The sequence below is a fragment of the Struthio camelus genome, chromosome 28 (genome assembly GCF_040807025.1).
Source record: "Struthio camelus isolate bStrCam1 chromosome 28, bStrCam1.hap1, whole genome shotgun sequence".
NCBI lineage: Eukaryota > Metazoa > Chordata > Aves > Struthioniformes > Struthionidae > Struthio > Struthio camelus.
The window spans coordinates 3,215,391-3,236,347 of NC_090969.1; the positions used below are offsets into that span (position 1 = coordinate 3,215,391).

General features: G+C 47.1%; 1 protein-coding gene across 1 annotated transcript in view; it reads left to right on the forward strand.

Moving 5' to 3' along the window:
* Positions 1-306: 306 nt before the first annotated feature.
* Positions 307-20,957, forward strand: part of LOC104145511 (cyclic AMP-dependent transcription factor ATF-7) — a 70,137-nt gene continuing 49,486 nt past the window's right edge. The window contains 2 exon segments of the mRNA XM_068921293.1: positions 307-400; positions 10,191-10,275. Coding sequence (XP_068777394.1) covers positions 10,271-10,275 — 5 coding nt within the window. The 5' untranslated portion in view covers positions 307-400; positions 10,191-10,270.

The following is a 20,957-nucleotide window of genomic DNA, read 5'->3' on the forward strand; positions in this document are numbered from 1 at the left end:
ACGCTGTCCCCCATGGCCTCTGTCCCCGGTCACTCTCTGCGTCCCCAAGATGGCCCCCCCCCCCCGTCGGTCTCTCTGTCCCCCCGGAGGTCTCTCTCTCGCTGTCCGTCCCCCAGGGGGCGTGGGCAGCGCCGCCCCGCCCCCTCCGCCGCTCTGCCCCGCCCCCCGCGGCCCCCCATTGGCCCCGGCGACTCCCTCCTCGGGGAAGGGGTGGGGGGGGTGGGGTGACCGGTCTCGCGAGAGTCTCGCGCGGGAGGGCGGGGTGGGGTGGGGGGAACGGCGGGGCGGGGCGGGGCGCGGAGGGGCGGGGGGGGGCGCGGCGGGGAGGAGGGATCCCAGCGCGAGACGCAGCCAGCGCGAGGCCCTGGCGGCGCGAGGCGGCGGCGCGGCCCTCCCTCAGGTAACCGGCGGCGCCCGGGGTCCCCCCGGAGCCTCCTTCCGGGCCGCCGCGGCGGCGAGATGAGCGGGGAAAGGAGGGAGGGAGCCCGGAGCGGGGTTGGGGGGGGGGCCGCCGGGAGCCCGCGGCCGGCCCCTCCCCCCACAACTCTCCCAGACTTTTCGTGAGGCGGCCGCTCCCCCCTCCGCCCCTCCGCTGAGTGACGGCGCCCGTCGGCCAATCGGCTCGCCGCGAGGCCAGGAGTGGCGGGCGGCGCGGCCAATGGCGGCCTAGGGGTCATCGCGGTGAGGCACGCCCCTCCCGGGGTTGGGCGGGGCTACTGGAGGCACCGAGGGGCCCGGGCGGTTCCTGCGGGGAGGGGGGGGCAGGGGCCGAGGGGGACCCTAGGGAAATTAGGGGGGGGGCTTGGAGTGTGCTGTGGGGGTCTGCAGCATCTGAAGGGCTTTGAGAAAGTGGGAGTCCCGGGAGGGGTTCTCGGGGTGGCGGTCTGGGGGGGGCCCTGGGGCATATCGGGGGGGGTGTTGGGGGTTGCAGATACGAGGGCGTTGAGGAATGGGTGACCCCAGGGGGAGCCCGGGGGGATGGGGGGGGCCTTGAGGGGTTGCAGGTGGGGGGGCCTGGAGGGGTGGGGGGGCTTTGGAAGAGGCCCTAGAGAGATATGGGGGCTCTTGGGGGATTGCAGATCTGGAGAACCGCTTGGGGGGCCCCTAAAAAGATAGGGGGTGACTTGGGGGATTGCAGATACTAGAGCCTTGATGGGTAGAGGAACCTTGGGAGGGTTCTTGGGGGGCTGTGGGGGACCCATTGGGGTGGGGGTGCTGAGAGCACCCTTTGGTTGAGACCCTGTTCTCTTGGATGAAGTCAGTAAGAGGGGCTTGGGCTCAGCAGGATAGCTCTGGGCTCTCCTGGGGTGGTTGGGGGGATCCAGGCTTAGGTGTGGGAGTTCCCAGTGGTGAGTAGAGGTAGAAGGGCTGTTAAGAGGGGACGGGGGATACAGCGTATACGTGAACAGCGTGTAGGCTGGGAGGTTGCTGTGGGCCTGAAGGAGGTTAGGAGGTGGAGGCATCTCTGCCTCATCCCACCGCATACCCTCCCGCGTGAAGGAGTCAGTAACTCCCACAGCACGGAGTAAAAGAAGATGTGCAAACAACAGCAATTAGAGCATTAAGTGTCTTCTCCCCAAGCCTTAAAAAGAGGTTGGTTCTCACTGTGGGATTTTGGGAGCTAAATCTTCTGAGAAGTTGCTGAAGCAGTGAGGCTTCGCTGTGCGCTTGCTCACCTCCCGCTGGTCCTGTGAAGTCTGTGCCTTTTAGTAGCTCAAACTTTGTGAGTGCAACCTGGGTCACTTCTGAAGGCTGTTTTGTCCCTACTGCCAGAAGTGTTGGGATGACTTCCCTCAACTTTGCTAAGGAAGAAAAGATCAGCTAGTTCAAGTGTTAGATGAAATGTTTGTGACAAGTAAAACTCCCTCTTCTGCTCAGCTTTTCCCTTCTTGCTATTTCTGCCTCTTTCTGTGTTGCCTTTACTTCACTGAGTCTTGTTGTTATCTTTCTTTATGAAGTTATCCCTTCTTTCCCTGCTCAGGTTCCTTCTGAAGAGCATAAAAGTGTCACTAACTATTACAGTGCTTTTTGGGCAGGGACATTCCTCTGCCAGCAGAGTTGAAGAGCACTGTCTGCAGGGATTGTCCGGTCCTTTGCAAACTGTTTAAATATAGTTGTCGCTAAAATGCAGTCGTTTCTGGATAGGAATTCAGCAGCAGTTCTGAACCATTAACTTTATTGAACAGTTTCTTGGGTTGGGTTTTTTCAGCAGAGGTTAACTTCACTGTTTAAATGTGGAGGAGAAATTTGTGGGAGATGAATTCAGCAGCCAGATTCCAGTTTGGAAAATGTATAGGGATAATGTCCTTGCTCCTTATTTCTTTAAAGTGAAAGATCATATTCACCTTTTGCGACGTGAGTGGGGTAATAATTCTTGCCAACTTTGAGGGCTGGAGAGTACTGGAGTGCTTGTTTGGTGTTAGCGTGTAAAAACAAACAAAAAATAAGTTGAACCGGTGGAAGTGGCTAGCCAGCAACCTGCATGGAAGGTCTGTGGTGGTTACCTGTGTCTGGCATAGTCTTTTGTCTGTGTGGAGTCCTTCGTTTGGGCCTGTTATTTCTGATCCTAGCACTTGGTTGGAAATTGAGAAGTGGAAAACTATTTTAGAAGCTGACAGACTTTACTGCTTTGAGAACTTTTTTTTTTTTTTTAATACAGCCCTGAATTTCCTTAATTTCATGCCATTCCTTTGGTTATACCCAATTGTAGTATGCTAAACACTTCCTCTCCCTTTTGGCACTTCTCCTTTAACTAACTGTAGAAAACTATCCTGTCCACCTTACTTACCGCTTAGCCAAACTATGCATCTAGTTATTTTAATCTTTCCTTGTAAATCAATCCCTCCAGCTGCTTAACTATTTTTTCCTGAATGCCTTCCAATTTACCAATATCCTTCTGATACTGAATAGTTCAGAGCTGAATGTGGTTTATACCAGAGTGTTAGAGATTGGGACATTGCCTCCTTGCTCTCTGTCTCCTCAAATTATGGCGAGGGAAAAGCTTTGCACAAACTTTGAGTAAGTTAAACCCTCCACTTGCAGTTTGTCTTTCTCTCCAACCCTCTAAGCAGTATAAAGGTATTTAATTTCTTCTTGCTCATGTCTCCATTTTCCTAAGGTTTCTTATTTTCCAGTTTTCTCTAGCATTTCCCACTGCATGTATTTAGTGCTCTGATTTTTCTCCGGGTGATTTTACAAAGACATCAGGTGAAAATGAACTTCCTATTGAGCCCTTCAGCCCCTCTGTTAGATGTTCAGCCCGTCTCGGTATGCTGCAATTGTCATTAACCTTTTTTTTTTTTTTCTTCAAGTTGGCCAACGGAACTGCTGTTGGTCCATGGGACAGTGTTTTTTACCAAGTTAGCTTGGAAGCAGTGTACAAGCCATGTGGCCTGACTCCTGCTGTGATGGTGATTGCAGAGATACATAGTGTATGAAACATGGGTTCAGCATGTTGAACTGATTTGTACTGTCAATTCAAGTAATTGGTGACTTAAAATGAACTTCGTTTTTGAGGCATATGGTTATAAATTCAAATGCAAGTATGGTGTAGGAAGGAGGGTTTAGTTGTGAGAGAAGGAGTCACTGTATACCGCCCGACTTTGTCATTTATTCCATGGGACGTGGTTTATAAAAAGCTTTTGTGCCTTAGTTTCCCCTTTGTGTAAAGTGGTTATGGATAACTCTAAAATGGGCTGAGAATTTGAAGTGGAAGCTGCTGTAAGGCAGTTTGGCTTTGTTATAGTGAAGGAAGATGGAAAAAATAAAAGGGTGAGACTTAAAACTGAAACGTCTCATTAATGTCTTTATTCAAATCTCTTCCAAAACCCCTCAGACCCAGACTGGCAGAAGAGATGCTGCCTGCGGAGAACATTCTCGGCACGGCTAAAAGTGGGTTCTTGGATGCGCCGTGGGGCGGGCAGGAACTTTCCTTTGCTCAAAAGGGGGAAATTTGACAGAGGAAGCGTGAGTGAATGTTGGAGGAGAGTTGTGGAAAGAACCTGAATCCCTGCCCCAACCTCTGTGAGTGTGCGGGGCTTCCTTGCAAGGTCTACCTGTTTCAGGTGATCAGGTATAGACAGGAGGTAGCAGTGATCAGGGTGGCTAGGACACATCTAGTCCAGATCCTGTGACTGCCTCTTTGCGGTGAAAACTTTTTTTTTTTTTTTTAATGGCTTAATAGAATATACTCAACTTCTGGCAGGCCTCTTGGTGGATGTGTTGTTTTTTGCAGCATGTGTTAATAGAGGATCACTCGGTTGGATTTGGTTTTGGACTGGTTTTCTGCTGCATCACATGTGATGCTTTGCGGTCTGTTTTGGTTTTATGTATCCTGACTTTCTTGGGGCCCTTCCCCCCCCCCCCCCACCCCCCCAGACTCCTAGCACCTAACATTGAGGCCAGATTTCCAAAACTGCTCCTCCCCCTAGCCATTTCACACCCAACTACAACGCTTGCGTTTTGAGAGGGCTTTCCAGTGCTGCTAGAGAATATTATTTGTAGGAGATTTCCAGCTCCGGGGACCTGTTGCTTCCTGTAACTTGATTTCTCCCCCCCCCCCCCCCCCCCCCCCCCAAATCCCTTTTAAAGCAATTCTGTTTCTCCTTTTTGATTTGAAGGAACTTGTAGTACAATGGGCGAATGCTGAGCAATGTAGGCTGAGCAGAGATACAAACAAAGGTACTGGGCTTCCCTGGGGAGCTAGAAAGCAGTAGCTGTTTGGTACGGAGGTATGTAGGAAGCTGCCTATAGAGAATAAAACAAAAGCACATTTATAGCCTCTCTTCCTTTTCAATTTAAACTGAGGTTTTAATCAGCCATACGACAGTGAACCGTCTCATCACAATATGTGTACCATCTTTTTGTGTGGCTGGTGAATTCTTATGTCGTGTCATTTGAAATCCCCAATGGTTCAGTGTCTCCTAATTCTGCTCTTTCCCCGCTTCTTTTTGTCACCTTGTGCATGTTGCAAAGGTTAAGACTCAGCTGTGTGTAGTCTCATTCAGGTTTGATAAAGGGTAAGGGATGAAGGCAGGCGAAGTGACACTCGGCCAGTGGGAGCAAGAGTTTGGAGGCGACGCTGCTGTCTGGCCAAGCCGTGTCTGGAAGCGGGTCCGTGGCCTTAGCCTTTCTCCAGCAGATGCATGTGCGGGTGGGTAACTCGTGGAACTGGCCCACAGGGGTTTCTCTCGAGGTCGTTGGTTGATGTTCATGTACTCCAATGTTTTCTCTCTCTTTAGAGCTGATATTTACAGTGGGGTTTTGCTGCAGTTATTTTGGCTCGTGGGAGAAGTTTGGCTTAACTATTTCTCTGAAGTTCAATCTCATAATCTTCCAAGAGGTTTCTTGCCTTTTTTTTTCCCCCTTAACCTCCTTGATGTACTTAGTTGGACATATGATGGTGTAGAAGTTAGCGGTGCAGAAGTCTTTATATAGTGCGTTCTGTATTTTAACGCACGCCAAAGTTTGGCGTTTGTTTTTTAAAACATGATTAATTCGGTACCTTAAACAACTCCAGCATAGTGTGGTTTCACCCGGCCTAAACCCAATGTTAATGCAGGCTAATTATTTAGTGGAACAAGGTTTTTCGATTGCATCTCTTTCCTCTAAGCTTTCTACACGCTTCGTTCGGGTGGTGGTGAAAGGCCAAGCTGGCCAAGGGTGAATTTTCTTAGCCCTATATCAGCACCTTTGCTGCCATGCATAAGTGGGGGCTGCCCTTTCCTGGTAAATCCAGCGCATTGGGGTGAGCACAGACTTTCCTGGGCCATGCTATGGCCTGGAAGAGCCTTTTACAAACCGAGGAGATTGAAGATGCAGCCCGGAGTTGAGCTCCTGGGAGATAAGAGCCGTTTATTGAAGCTTCGTGACGAAGGCAACGCGTTTGGGTCGCAGAGCTGCCGCTCCGGTCGCAGGAGCGAGCCAGCTCACGGAGAGCCTGCAGCGGTCTGGAATGCCGCTCTGCCGTCCCACCCTTGCGCAAAAGAATAAAGTGGTGATGGAGACGCAGCGCCAGCCATTGCAAGCTGGGTCATGAATAAACAAAGCCTCTCTGCCAGCTACAGGCCCTGCTACCATCTGCGGGTATTCCTCTGTACGCGCTCTGCAGAGCTAGCCTTGCTTCTGAGCTCTCTTTGTGAGGCCCGGCGACCGCACGAAATCCTAAAAGAGAAGCTGCACGAAAAAGAGAGTTTAAAAGCCTTTGGTATGAAACGCACGTTAAGCCTGGAGTTCAAAAGAGTGTAAAACTGAGCCTTTTGGGGACTCACTGCCACAAGATCGCGATTCGCAGTGTTGTCGTTAGCAAAACTCTTGCAGAGTTTGTGTTCGTGGAGAATGTTTTCAGCCCTGGCTGGCAGAGACCTTGTTCTGAATACCATTGTTAGTATTAAAAAAAAAAAAAAAAAAAAAGGGGGGGGGGGGAGGCGATCTTTCACAAACTTTAGTATGTTAAGGACTTGGCTAGACATGGACTTGGCAGTGTTAGGGAATAAGCAATACCCAAATGAGTGCACTTATACCTATGTAACTGTGCTGAGCTGTTTCATACCCTTTAACTGTAACTGTTTCTAAACTGAGTGAACCAGACGTGGAGCAGAACGTTTTGGGTTTGTACCAAAAGCTTTTGTTGGTGGCTAGTCTGTTATAACTTTAATTATCCTTCTGTGGCAGAGAGAGATGAGGGGAACAACTCTTCAAATCACTGAGCAATTGATGCTTGCAGTTCTATAACACAGCAGGCATTTAAAAGTCTTGTTTCTGGAGGTACAGTTGATCATGTTGCCCACTAAAGACGCTGGAAGTCCTTGGAAGCTTTGAAAGCAAAGTTGAACTGTTGCCAGTGAAGTTGAAATAGATTGCATGTGGCCAGGGAAAACTTGGCCAATTAATCTTCTTGCAATTAAGTATAAAGCTTTCCTCTATCTTGTGATGTTCTCATTGCAGTGGGATCTGAAGGTAGTCCCAGCAGCCTTTCGTGGGCTGTCCTTCAGCTAGTGCTGTGGTAGGAATCCGTTTTATTTCTTTGAACGTTGGCAAAATTGAGCCAGAAGCGGAACAGAGGGAGATGAGATCCAAACGCAGATTGTCACCAGCGGCAACAGCAGCTAGGTGTCAAGTCTGGAGTTAACTGTTGTCTCCCTAGAACGTGAAAGTGGATGCTTACTTGAGCGTTCCTCAAGGAGGTGTAGATTTATTGCATGAAAATGGGATTGAGGAAGCTTATCTACAAACTTAATCGGATTAGAAGCCTTGATATGGCAGAGTGCTCTCGTGTACTGTTACAAACCCGGAGCGTTTATATAAGAACAAGCATCGCTCGTCAGTCCACATCCACTCTCAGACTAAGCCATGTGCAAAGTGAACATGATGAAACGTGATTTTTGAACATAATCCTATGTTTGTTGGCAGCGTTTTAATGAGCAAGTATGTTTTCTAGTGGAGCTAGTGAGAAACTTCTTGATTGATGTTTGCTCTTCTTCGTTTGGATGTTTGCTGCGTTGTCTGATACGTCGTTCTACCCCATGCTGTCCCTCATTTGTTCCTGGAAAACTCTGTTTTTAATGCATATAGATTGCTGGTTTATATGATCCACGTTTAGGATGCTGGTATCTTTCATCCATGTAAGATTTCACGTTTTGAATTATGTAAACTATATAAGGGGAATCATCACTTTGTTCACCGCTAAAATACAATCATTCCTAAGATAGAATGCAGCACTAGTTAAACAACTCACAATAAAGTACCAGGTATCTAGACATTGCTTATATTTGGAATATTTCTTACTCCCCTCTGATTTTAAGGCTCGCATATCAAATAATGACGCCATAAAACGTGTGTGCCTTTGAATGCTAAATAAATAAAAATGCCCACATGTGGTATAAATAATAACAGGTGGGACAAAATATTTTTACTTTATGACCACGCACACGTATGACAGCTTCATGCCTGCCTTTCCTCTATCCCGCTGGTACTATTTCAGTTATTTTAATTCATTCACAATAGTTTTATCCATAGGTAGGCGCTTACCTAAGAGACTCTCTCCTATGCTTAACTCAGTGCAGCCTTGACTTTGATCTTTCTTTCAGAACTGTTCACACAAAAGCATAGGTAAAATAATTTCCGCTTTGACTTGGGCTCTCAAATCCCATTGTCTTAGGGTTTTATTATTTTATTATTCTGCTTCCATTGAAATGTGAACTCCTAAGTAGCTAAATAATTTCAGAAAATGGGACTTAGTTTCTAGGTCACTTAGGCGTTTCCTAAGGAAAACAATGCATTCTCAAAGGTTTGTCACGACTTTCTTACAATTATCTCTAGCCAGTAAGAAACAGTGGGTCTCTCAGGTTTTTCTCCCTTTCTTAAACTTGAATTATTTCTCTCTCCTGTAGTAGATGTCTTACATACTTCTTCACAGCAGGGAAAACATATTGCAACTGAAGATGTATCACCGCTAATGAAGAAACGGCAGGCAACCCAAGAGCTGTAGTGCCAAGATCCTGAGGCTGCCTATGTGCGTTTTAGTGTCTGGTTTACTAAAACTCAAGCTTGGTGGAAGCAATACCGAAAAACTTCCTACCTGCTGACCTCTGTTTGGACCATCCTCTGCAGGCTGCAAGGATTCGCTTGCTTGTGGTGTTAAGGAGGAGGGAAAAAACATTCGGTTGCTTTAGATCGTAGGGGAGGTTGCACCGTGTCGCTTTGGCATAGCATCGGACACTGGCGTGCTCTTGCCTTGCTGACTGTCGTCACTCTGGGTTCCCGCTTAGGCTGTTGCCTCGCTCCCTCTGACAAACGCACCTCTGGGTCTAGCCAAAGAAGCAGGAGGTGGCAGCTGTGTTGGGACTTGCCTGACCTCCGCGAAGAGGTTGGGGAGCTTCCATGTCGTTCCTCCTGTTCTGGAGGAGGTCCCAGAGCAACCGTAAACTCTGCTCTAGACTTGCTTGCTGCTTGGGCCTTGCTGCTCATTGTAGTGTTGAGCTTGGATACTGTATTTAATGGGAGCTGACTCTTAATAATGTACTAGGTGTTGCTAAAGGATCCCTCTCTGTTATCCGTTGGGGTCTTGCGTTTTGGTCTCTTCTTATATCTTAGTGTAAACACCTTGAGGACATCCTGCAAAGCCCTTCTCCCCAGAAACTGTGGGAGGGGAAGTGCAATTTTGGCATATGAGTAATTGCCTTATGATTTAGAGATGGTCTTTCTCCATCTTCTTGCCTGGGGAAATTGCTGACTTGCTAGTTTAGGTTGGATTTTGTCTTGTGTATATCAAAGGCTGCTAGACCCTTTGGACAGATGCCTTTTCATATTAGAAATCTGATACTTGGCACCAAACTAGACAAACCTTGCCCATGTTAAAGCATGTTTTGCCAAGCTCTAGCTGCTTTGGTTATGTTTGGTGAGGATTAGTTAAAAGTAGGTATTTGAAGAGGAGCAGCTACTTATCTCTTGGGAATCTGACTTTGAAGGAGGAGCGGGATGATGCGTGCGGTCGGTGAGGTGAAACCGGACCTCCTCACACCTTGAAAACATTGAACCTGGGAAGTGCATGCAAGGCATCTGCATGCCAGCATCCCTCAGCTAGACATCGAGGAGTAGAGGGACCTGCTGAAGATGGTTTCGGATCATTGGAGCTTTTTGTGGTCTCGCTTGCTTTTTCGTCATGGTATCCTGCACCTTTCATCAGCCCTCTGGTCAGTTCTATATTGGAATAAAAGTGTGGCCCTTTCCTCTGGGCAGCCCTGTGGCTCAGCCAGCACCAAGCTGTGCCAAAATGACATGAAATTCTCTCTAACACCTAGCTCTGAAGTCGGAGGCCAGGCCAGATCTGATCTGGAGGCTGGCCAGTGCGAGGAGGCTCTTGGACGATCAAGCTTCTATAATGGTTTTTATCCTGCCAGACCCTAATGTGAGGGCAATGTTAACAAATTACACTTTTTGTTATGGTAACAGTAAACTCGTTACTGTTTAGAAGAGGATTATAAACAGTGTAAGTTGTTTAGTTGGGAGGACTGGTGGAAGCTCCACTGGGAAAAACGGTCAGGCTGCCTGGAGTTCTCTCTGCCGAGGGGATTTGTTGATCTAACTGCAGAGGAGAAGCTTTTCTGGTCTAGACTAAGCTGCTCATGGCTGACGTGCTGGTCTGGGGCCCATGTTATTCCTTTCACTGAAGTTTGTTTTACGTTTGACAGAGCGCTGACAATGCCTCCCCGTCCCATCACTCGCACGTCGAGAGAAGGAGGGCGACTGTTGTTCGTGGCTGTTGCTTCATATGAGGTTTGATGCTTTTTTCCAAAAGAGCACGGAAATAGTCAGTTTATAACAGGGCTGTTAACTTGCCCCTTTGGGAACTGAGCATAGCTTCTTTTAAAGTAGTTTTCAGGCCAAATTTTGTGCCTGGTAGGGAAGGTGGTTGTTCTGATACCGATGACCACAGCTTGCAGGGCTGGTGAAGCTCCAAGGATGTGATATGGCTCTTGCAAACGAGAAGTGAAGGTGCAGGTCATCTTTGAGACTGCTTGGGGATAATTTTGTGGAGGGGGGCTCCTCTACAAGCTTGAGGAGGGTCTAGAGCCTGAGTGGCTTTGACAGCAAAGCTGAACACCCAGAAGGGCACAGTCAGATGGTAAGTGGTTGGACTTTGCTTTCACCTTGCACTGTAGGTTAACTCATAATGACTTGTTAAATACTGTATGTCTGTTGGAGATTTACCTCGAGCAACTTTCTTGCCAATATTCCAGTTTATACAGTTGGATTTACTTTATCAAGCTTATAAAGTATCAGGGTGTTATGCCTCTAAAGCAGATTTTATAGCATTGGCTTTTGGAATTCTTTCCCAGCTGACAATTTTAAGCTTTCTTGTTTGCTTTGTAACAAAAAAAGCTACATTTTCACTCCTGCCCTCGTTCCCCGGAATAACTCTAAAGTCAAAGCCTAGGACTAACAGCAGCCTGCTCACTTACACTGAGCTTGGTTGTGGCCTCTCTCTATTAAACTTAAAAGCTTTCAGGATGTCTCTCTGTGTATAATATTTGTTGATAAAGGGGTAGATATGCAAAGAGATCTGGGCACCAAAAGATGCAGAACAAGCTGTTTTGTAAGTCCCTGCAGGCACCTAATTTAGTTTGAGAGTCAGCAGCCGTTCACTGCTGGAAATTAGGTGCCGAGTTGAATTTACAAAGCACCTAAAAGCAGGTTGGGCACTTAACGCTCTGTCTCTCCTCCAGAGCTAACCCCAAGACTGGGAAGCCTAAATGTTGAAGTGGTGTTTTTGGAAGGAAGAACTTGACCTATTGATTTTTATCCCACCTTATGGTGGATTTTGGTGCTTTGAAGCATCACCGTGGTGTTGCATGTTAATCCAGGGTAGCGTGGGAAATGCCGACGCTAAGCCCCGGCCAAACGCTACTGGAAGGACTGGGTGCCCCTCCGTGTGTTTTCTGGGTACAGCTGCCTCTTGCTGCTGCCTTGGTGACCCTGCTGATCCCCGCATGTTCAGAGCACAGCGTGCTGAATACTCACGTTGATGGTCAGGAAACTCGAGGCCAAGAGCCGTTAATGACTGCACTTAAAAAAAATAATAAAGCGCCTTTCCTGGAACGGTCTCAAAGCAACATGTTTCCTTCCTTGCATTTTAGTGGGAAGTCTCTTACCATTTTTAAAAGCTTGGGGAAGTGCCTTATACTTCCTTCTTTTTTTAGATAGAGGAGAAGAAATGGCCGTCTGTCGTAGTCTGTCTTTCCCTCAAAAAGCAGTTTGGTTTTTGATTACAGCAAACCTTCTCTCTTCCAGTTCTAGCTCCCAGTGGCAATTACAGTTTCTGTATCGAGTCGGCTGTGTTCTTGTATACTCTGTAGCGAGGTGTGTGCTATGGTGCACAGATTCAGTGCAGCCATCTATAATAATCTAGTTTATTGTGGTTTTATCTCTTCTTCCCAGTAGCAGCATACTGCCTGTCCTTGGGGCTTGGTCTAGTGTCTTGAGCATCATTCGTGTTTGAATAGGCTTGTTTGTATCATGGCTCCGGGTTGTTAATGCTCTTGGCACGGCTCCCAGGTCTCAGCAAAGTTACCCAAATTGATCTGGGATGGCCTCGCCACTCATTAGTCTGGCGGAATTAATCCCATGTAGCTCAGCCTCATAAAAAAAAAAAAAAAAAAAAGTAGTTAACTCCTAGCTCTGTCTTACCTCTTGCATTAAACTGACGGTGCCAAAAGGGGAAGAGGAGAGCGAGGAGCACAGTGACTCGAGCGAGGAGAACGAGTACAGGGTTTTTAGGCTTCACCTCCTGTAGGCGTTGTAGTGGTCGGGTGATACCTCACAATAATCCCAGGTTGTGAAGCCTTCTGTTGGAAGACGTTTTTTCGCTTTATGTTGGGATTGTTGTAAGAACAGCCTGATTCAGTCCTGCCTCTGCTCCTGCTGCCAGCCAAGTACTGTAATTTTGTATAAATGCCGTAGCCCTCCCTTGGCCCTCCACCCTTCTTGAAAACTGTTTACCTGATTTAAATGCCTGGGACAACCGCAGACAGGTTTTCTGCGTTGCCTATCGGTGGAAAGACGTCTTACCTTTAACTTGTTCTCTGTCCCGAAACTTTGCTCTGACTTGTTCTCGCATGTCTGCGGCTGATGTCCGGGATGGATTTCAAATGCGTGAAGGGTGCTTTTCTCCGTTTTGGAGAGTAACATGCTTAGAGTCTTTGTACCAGCACATATCCTGCAGTGATACGGGATGGGACAGTTATACCCCTTGAGTCTCCTCAGGGCACTCTCCTCTGCTGGCTGCTAGCACTGGTTTGCGTGTCTGGCTGTACCTCCTCGGCTGTGCCCCTCGTCCTCTTGTTTTACCTTTGATTTAGGTTGACTAGTTTCATGTCCACACTTGCTTTTCTCTCTGAAGGGTCCCCACGTTTCCATAAACTGTACACGTGTGCTGGTGGAACAAGGCTGTTTCGGGGGAAGGAGAGCAGCTCCGTGCTATGCGTGCGTACAATCCACATACAGAAAAAAGCCCAGGAGGTTGCTGCCTGTGAAGGGCTTACAGAGCTGAGCAATTTGTGCTCTCTTCATCCTGTCCTAGCAAGGTGAAGAGCTCTGCCAGCCTGTCTCAGACAAATACTCTAGTCCTAAAGCCCTTAGTAGGAGCCATGGTGGGATGCAGGGCGCCACAGATATCGCGGCATCGGCAGTGCTGCTGACACTGTGGCACCGGCACGATTATCCTGAGTGATTTGTCTGCTTTTCTTCATCCTCTCCCCTTCCATCTTTGCTGTAGCTGTTGGCAGACTTTTAAAACTGATGCTGAAATTCCCTAAACTGTCCCTTTTTGCAGCGCTCGAGGAGTTGGTTGTTCTTTTGGTAGGCTGCAAATTTAAGGGGTGACAGACTGCAATGGGAGACCGAAGCCTTTTGCTGGAATCTGAAAGAAATAGCCATAGATAAATTCATGCACAAACAGAATAGAGAGCAAGGGAGACTTGATCGTACCTAATGCGTTTTGCAGCTCTTTCTTTATTCAAGTCTTCCTAGAGGAGTAAATCTTAGCAGAGAGAGCCTTCTGTCAGCCGAGCATGCAGTTTGCTTTTGTTTTCTGTTCTAGTTTCAGCCTATTTTTAGGAGGTAGCTTTGCAGCTTTTTGGGTTTTGTTTCCTAGTTGGTGCAACCTCTAGTGTTAATTTTGTGGTCAAATTGATGTAAAGTTTATCCTTATGATTTATGGGAATAAGCCATAAACGTGCTTGTGCTGGTATACCAGTAAGTGCAGCCATGCTGGAGAGGGGAACAGCGCTGGGGAACTACGCTGGCAAACTCAAAGCAGATCAGTTTTTGCGTACACCAAGCATTCGTTGGGCTCTGAGTATTTCAGTTTGTCTTGCAAGACACAGATGCAAGAGCGCTGGGCACTGAGCATTCTTGTCATAACAATAGTCACATGCAAGTACAATAGAGCCTTATTTTTAGAGCATTTTTCGTATGAACTCTATCTCCCGATGTTCAGCAGAGTTAATGACTGGGGAGTTTCTTCCATCTTAACAGTGAGGTTTAAGGAAGAAGGTGGGGTGTGTGTGTGTGTGTTTTTTTTTTTTTCCCTTCAATGGGAATTTGAGGTGATCCCGAAAAAGCGTTCCAGTTGGCTGGAGCTCTAGAGGTCCCAGTGCTGGGTGCAGGAGATGTCGGACCATCTTTGGAGGCAGCTGGACACTGCACAGAGGAGGGTAAATGAACCAGCAACTTCCTCAGAGGAGAAGAGAGGCTGTTGGCTGTCGTCTTCTCCAGCAGCGCTATTGCTTGTGACTTTCGCAAGCCAGAAGAGGCATGACTCAGATTTACAAATCTTGGCTTGCGACTTTGTTTTCAGACCTCAACGACTTGACAGGGATTCAGCTGGAACAGGTCTGTAAAAGCTGTATGAACAAAAAACGCCCACATAGCTGTTACCTGGATCCTGACTCAGATTAGGGCCTCGATGTATACTTACTGCTAGGACATGGGATATCTGTAGGAACATGCACTTGTGAAAGTGTGACTGTGGGTAACAATGCCAAAAACAATTAAGAGTCGGACCGTGGCCCTTTAGTATCATCGGGCTGATGCTGCTAGCAAAAAATATGACTTGCTGTGTGGCTTCAGGCATACTTTGGAAACTCTCTTCCTCGGTAAAGCTGAGATAATGAATTGAAAGCGTATAGAGCATCTTGGGTGAAAGGATCCGTAAATGCAAAACGTAGTTTTGAAAACCTGTGTCATGCTTCCTGTCTATTTTCCCAAACTGTTTCCAAATGGAAGTTTTTAAAATGGATTCCATGAGGTGCCAACATGTGTCCTAGGGGAAATCCTTTTCAGCAAGGCTGGTCTTTCATTGCTGTTGTTGATGCATGTAATACATCTAATCCCTTTTAAGGGAGTTAAAATATTACCCCTAGGTGTCCGTCTAGACTAGGATAACGGGTTTAGTTTTTTTCTTAATGAGTTAGTTAACGTGCTTTGGGACTATTACAGTTTATGGGCCGATCTACCGGGGGAAAAGTAGCATATGGGCTGACTTTAATATCTGCAGAAAGAATTAAACTTTTAGATAAGTGGAAATGTTGATTTTTGAGGTAAGCAAAGCCAACTTGTCCCCAGATGAGTGTCCCAGTCAAGTCCTCCTGCATGGGCAGGACCCAATGGGCGGTTCCGTTCATTGTGTAACTGGAGCTGGAGGGGGAAGGAGAGGTTTCAGCTTTCATCGGATACCTGCAGCCCTTTCCCTTCCAGTTCTTGCAAGTAAGAAGGGCCAGTTTAAATATGCAAAATGCATCTTGCCTTTTAAATTAAAGAGGACATCACTTTGTTTATATGTGAACCCAGGCTTTGTTTTTCACCTCTGTAGGACTTCACACCTAGATCGTGATGCATTGTTGAATTTAAAATTACACCTTTTGTTTGTGTTTAATGTACCTGCCAGCTAATGCTTTTATCCAGGGAGGCAGTAGGATGACTGAAGTGTGTGCATGCACGGATGTTGCTGGGGGGAAATGGGGCGACTGAGAAATTTGGTGATAATAGTGGGGAAAGGCAGAATTTTCCTCTCAGACTGGGGAGATCTCTGAGCAAGAGAGTGAGGGCCTGTGCTGGGGAGAATGAGGTTTTACAACTGAGACTGTCAAGTGGAAGGTCCTAAACCCCCTTCCTGCTCCCCATCCCAGAAACTCGTTTGCACTCTTGTGTTTCCTGGCAGCCTTCGTGGGGAAGCAGGAGGCCTTCTGTGGCCTTCTGTGACTAGGCTCATAAGGAAGAATAGTAGCAAATCAACCTCTGAAGCACCCGTTTGGAAAATATGTGGGGCTTTACGTTCCCAAATGCTGGGTTTTTGTCTCTCCCTCAAACTGCAGTATGCTTTGTCATTGCAAAATTGGCCAAGGCTTGTTTTAACTGCAGCCTTGCACAGCTCTTTGAGAAGACCGTTCTCTTCCCTTGCTGTCGTGTAGGAGGAGGCACAGTGAACATTGCAGCGTATCCTGCAAATGGAAGGACGCAAGCTGGCAAAAAGCCCTGTGGAAACCCTCTGTCCTGAGAAGTGCTCTTTGGGGCTTAAACCCCTATGTTTCAGTTAGGTACCGCAGTCCTAAAATTGAGCTTCCATTGGGTTTGTACCGGCCTATGTCGGGGCTTTGCCCCATTTGGGTTGTGGTCCCTAGTTGTGAAAGCGCTGACTTGGAGCTTTACGTTTCTGATTTCTTCCTATGCTGGCACTAGTGCTGTGGGCAAAGCTCTTCCCTTCCAGTTGTCTGCTGTCCCTGCCTAGATTAGAGATCCTCACGGCTAACTGGATTTCCAACTTATCCTATCTACACCCGGCATTGCAAACAGGTTAGTTAAAACATACTTTTAAATACCTTCCAGCATATACACCCATTACCGTAGGCGAAGCATTGAGAGCCCCTTCTTGTGTTAGGAGGTTTAAACTTTGTGAGTACAAAGCACTTCATGTAATGAGTAATTTCATCTTTGTCCAGGCTATTTCAAAGCCTGGAGCTTTTCTAATGTCAACTATAGGGGTGAATTGCCTTCTTCCTCGAAGCTGAGAGCAAGTTCTGGTGCCCAGGTTCAGCCTGTGGTAGATTTTTTTTTTTCATTTATGAGCCTCTGTGGTTCTGAAGGGATTCTGTATGGTTTGAGTTCTGCAGGTACTAATTTGATATTTTGATTTGTTTGAGGGTTTTCTTTTTTAATTCTCTTGACTCTTCACAAGGGAATTCTTCCAGCAAGTTTCAGGTGGGTCTGCTGACCAAATTATTTATTAAGCAATCTGCAGCATGCTTGGTGTATTGCACACAAAATTGATGTGGTGCCTGCACCACCGTGTTCACAATCTTGACTCAGATTTTCCGAAGCCTCAAAATACAGTGGATTGCCTCTAATTCTCTCTTCATCGGATCCAATCACCATCTCCAAAACAATGGTTTGTAGATCTTCAGAACTTAATAGAAGCCCTCTGGTATCAGTAAGGCCTCAGGCTGCCCAGAACGCTCTTCTGTTAATGGACACCTAAAGCACGCTGCCTCATAGCACAATACTTAACTTTATTACGCATCAACTGTGACTTGACTACTTGCGTGCAAGGCCTCCCAGCTAAGGATCTTGTGTTAACAAAAGGCTTTGCGGCTCCTTGAAGAGTCAAAACCTTAAATATCCTCATATTCTAGAAATACTGTTCATATAGCAATTGGATCAACGGAGTTTATGGAATGGCTGGGCATATAATCTCTGTGGGATTGGTTTTCTGTAGCTGCGAAGTGATCGGAAGTGGATTGCCCAAGGTTATAGCACAAGGCAGTGATGGAGCTCGGAATAGGACTGGCGTGATTGGTGCCCTGGGGCCGTGCCTCACTTTACTCGCGGAAGAGCCCTTTGTGCCTCCGTCGCTATCCGCTATCGCAGCACGTGCCTCTTGTGTCAGCCCGGCATCCTGGCACGCGCTGAACCACATCACGTAATATTTCTCATTTGTCTCTATGCCAGAAGTAGGAAAAGGCAGTGTCCCTATAAACAGAGAACTGGATTAACTTCAGGAAAAAGTCATCATTGCTCTGTCAGCGCTGACGCCCTTGGATAAGCAGCAGTGCTGGAGAAACGGTGAGGTGGGGCCCTTGTCCTGACTCTGCTTGTTCGGCTTTGCAAGCATCCTCTTGCGATGCTACAGCCACTTTGGTGTGGAGTTAGAAAGTGATGTTGAAAGTAGGAGGGAGATCCTCTGCAGAGGATCTCCGCAGTGACTTTGGAAGCAAAGCTCATGTGCATTCTTCTGCATGCTGTACGCGCTCCAGAGGAGCCGCTCCCATTGAGAGTGCTGCTGTGTACAAGGTAGTCTTCAGAAATTTGTCCCCTTAAATAACCTGCGTACGGTCCCAAGGGATGCGTGATTATAGCGCAACACGTGCTCTAAACTCCTGCTGAATGTGGCTTTGGGTTTGCGTCCTTTTGCAGACAGCCTGTAGGTTATCTGCGTGCAAATATAGTGTCAGTTAATAGAGGAAGAGAGACAGAAACGCATAAAGGTTTGGGGAGCAGTTTATTTTGGTTGAAAATTCAGTTTTCCATGAGACGGCAGCTGCTTGTCAGGTCTGCCCAGACAGAACTTTGAAGCACGCTACAGTAATCTGTCTGCATTTCTTTGCTTCCCTTTGCTGTTTCCAACATGCTAAAAATCATCAAAACAGTGAAATACTGTCCCGCGGCTGCAGGAAGAGGAATGAGAATGTGTTCCCAGTATCCAATCATCTGCTTATTCTGTCTATCCTTAAGAATAGAATTTATTGAAGCAATTTATCCTGACTAAATGTGATATAAATCTGAGCACATGTATGTACATACTGGTCATATTCTGTAGTGAACGAGCAGCTAAATCTTCCTTTAAAGAATGACTGAATCCTCCTGACACTTTTGCAAGACCAAGTAAACTGAGGTCTTTCAAGTGTGTTAGTCCCAAATTTTTTTTTTTTTTTTTTTTTTTTAACAGAGCTGCTTGTTATGCTATCAGAAGTAGCTGGCAGACAACCTGAAATGCCATTGGCTTTTTGTTTTGTTTTCCTGCTCTCTATTTCAGTTAGCACTGTCAAAGCCTCGGGAGTGACAGCTGAACCATTTCTTTAATTTCTCAAATAGTTTTTATGCGCATCAGACGCGTAAGCATGAAGTGGAGAGACCCCAAAGTTTGTCATGTCGGTGAAGGCAGCGGGCCGCTTAAGTGACAGCGGTAAGGACAGATCTTTGACCCGTGTTAGTTAAACATGGGGTGGCTGCCCTGTGAAATACAGCAGTCTTCCCTCAATAATAATTATGCTGTGTATTTAACAGTAAGATTTGTTTGTTGATGAAACAAATGCATCCCCAGCCTCATACCCCACGCAACTGAGTTTAAATGCACTAGGGTGATTTTAATGATCTTCCAACACCAGGGCTGACTTGGACAGCAAGAGGCGTTAACAACCATCCTTTAAAGTTTTGCAGCTGTGCTGCCATCCCAGTATGATGGCTCTTAACTTGGAGCTACTTAATTGCTGGAGCAGTTGCTGGCTGTGGTGCTGGACCGACAGAGGACTTTGGGTTTTGTGGGGGTTTTGAGAGCAGGCTTTAAACGCTGATGGCACAAGCTCCTTCGTAGACCAGTTCCCCGGGGTACCTGGCTGGGAGGTGTCCCAGAAGAGCTGCCAGGCTCTCATGTGGCACGTGCTTTGTTTGCCAGCTCTGAGGATGGTCGTTCACGTTGCCATTTACATTTTGAGGGTGCTGTTCAAATGTTGACCCATAAGCCCCTAAGAATGCAAAGAAGAGGTGAGGAAGGATAGGCACACAGTAAGACTAAATGCATTCTGACTGCTGGGAGGGGAAAAAAAAAAATGCAGGTTGCCCAAGGTAGTCATTTTTAGACCTTTATTTGATCTGTGTCCTGGTACCGTGGTCTTACCGGTCACGACGGTAAAATAACTCTAGCAGTCCTAGAGTTGATATCTGTCGTGTTTAATCCAACTTGTGTCATTCTCTTCTTATAGAAAGAGCGGTAGTTGGGCTGTCCTCTGCCGGGAGCGGGTGATCAAGGATTAAACCCTCTCTCTTGACTCATTCAGAGTTGTAGCTTCTTGTGCGGCTCACTGGAAGGTTTTGATGCTGTATTTTTGGAGCTCAAGTGGATCTGATGATGTTTAACAAGCTCTGTGCTTCCCTCCTCTGCAGTGTCAGGGACTTGATATTACAAGGTTTGACCTCTTCATCCCTCCTTGCTAGAAACTCCTTTTACGTGTTAAAAGATCTGGAGGAAGCCTGGCTTTTCTGTGCCTTCAGAGCAGATCATGGGTGACAACTGCTTGCATGTCCCCAAGCTGATGCCCGAGTGTCAGCTACTTCAGGGCCTGAATGAGATCCCTCTCGCAAAGAGGATCTACTTGATTGTGGAAAGGCGGAGGTGAGATCACCATTTCTTTAGCAGGCAGAAGCAATGGTTGATTTCCTTCTGAGAAGAAACATGCTCAATATTTTTATTTCTCCTGTCCACTTTACGAGCTTCAGATGGAAGTTTGTAGGAGGATGTTATGAAGAGGCCTGTTTTAGCGCGTGCTTGTTCGGACTCCTCTTGCTGTCATCTGCGCCTCTGTCACCTCAGGGCTAGCCTTCGCTGGGATTTAATCTTGCAATACAGAGCTTCCGCCGTCTCCTTTTGCCTTGTCACCCTTTAGCGCTGCAAGACTCATCTCACTTCTCTGGATTTTCCTGGGCGGCCGCCGTTCCCGGCCACCTTCATCGCATTTATTCCTATGCGAGGGAGCATCCTGGCTGCTCGCCGTTCCATTTGTGAGAGGGCTATTTATCCTTTGTGAGTTGGTGTTTGCACAGGCCCTGGAGTTTTGCTTAATAAATCCAGACGTGGGCATCTCCCTCCTTTTTGAGGGAGAAGAACTGGCAGCTATTTTCTTGTAGCTTTTGCTTGGTGCCATCTTGTGCCGTGGCTGAACCAGCATGCGGGGAGGGGAATTTCACCTCTTGCAGCCACCCGTTTTAGCTGCACGCTGCCCTAGTACATGCCTGTAGGAAAATACTCTTTTCTCGAATTAAGAAAGAATCGATTTCCACGTCTTTTGAATAAAAGCAAAGGGGGACTCTTCTGTAGCATAGGCACCTGCCCTGTGCCAGTAAGTTGTATTCTTAGAGCGCTTTCTCATATAGCTCCTAAAAATAACAAGTTTCTCCACCCTCTCACTGCTGCTGGTGGGTGTGTGTGTTAATGGTTAGAAATGCAAAAAAGAGTCTGTGTCTTCATGAACGCGTTTTGGCCACGTTCAGGTTTCATTTCTGCTCTTGACTGTAGCAAGCCAACGTGCATCGCTGAAGCCAAGTGCCGAACTTGGAGTAAGATGCTGGAAGCAACGTGAACAGCCAGAACATGTTCGCACAGTAAACCCCCTGAAGAGATAGCATTTGCT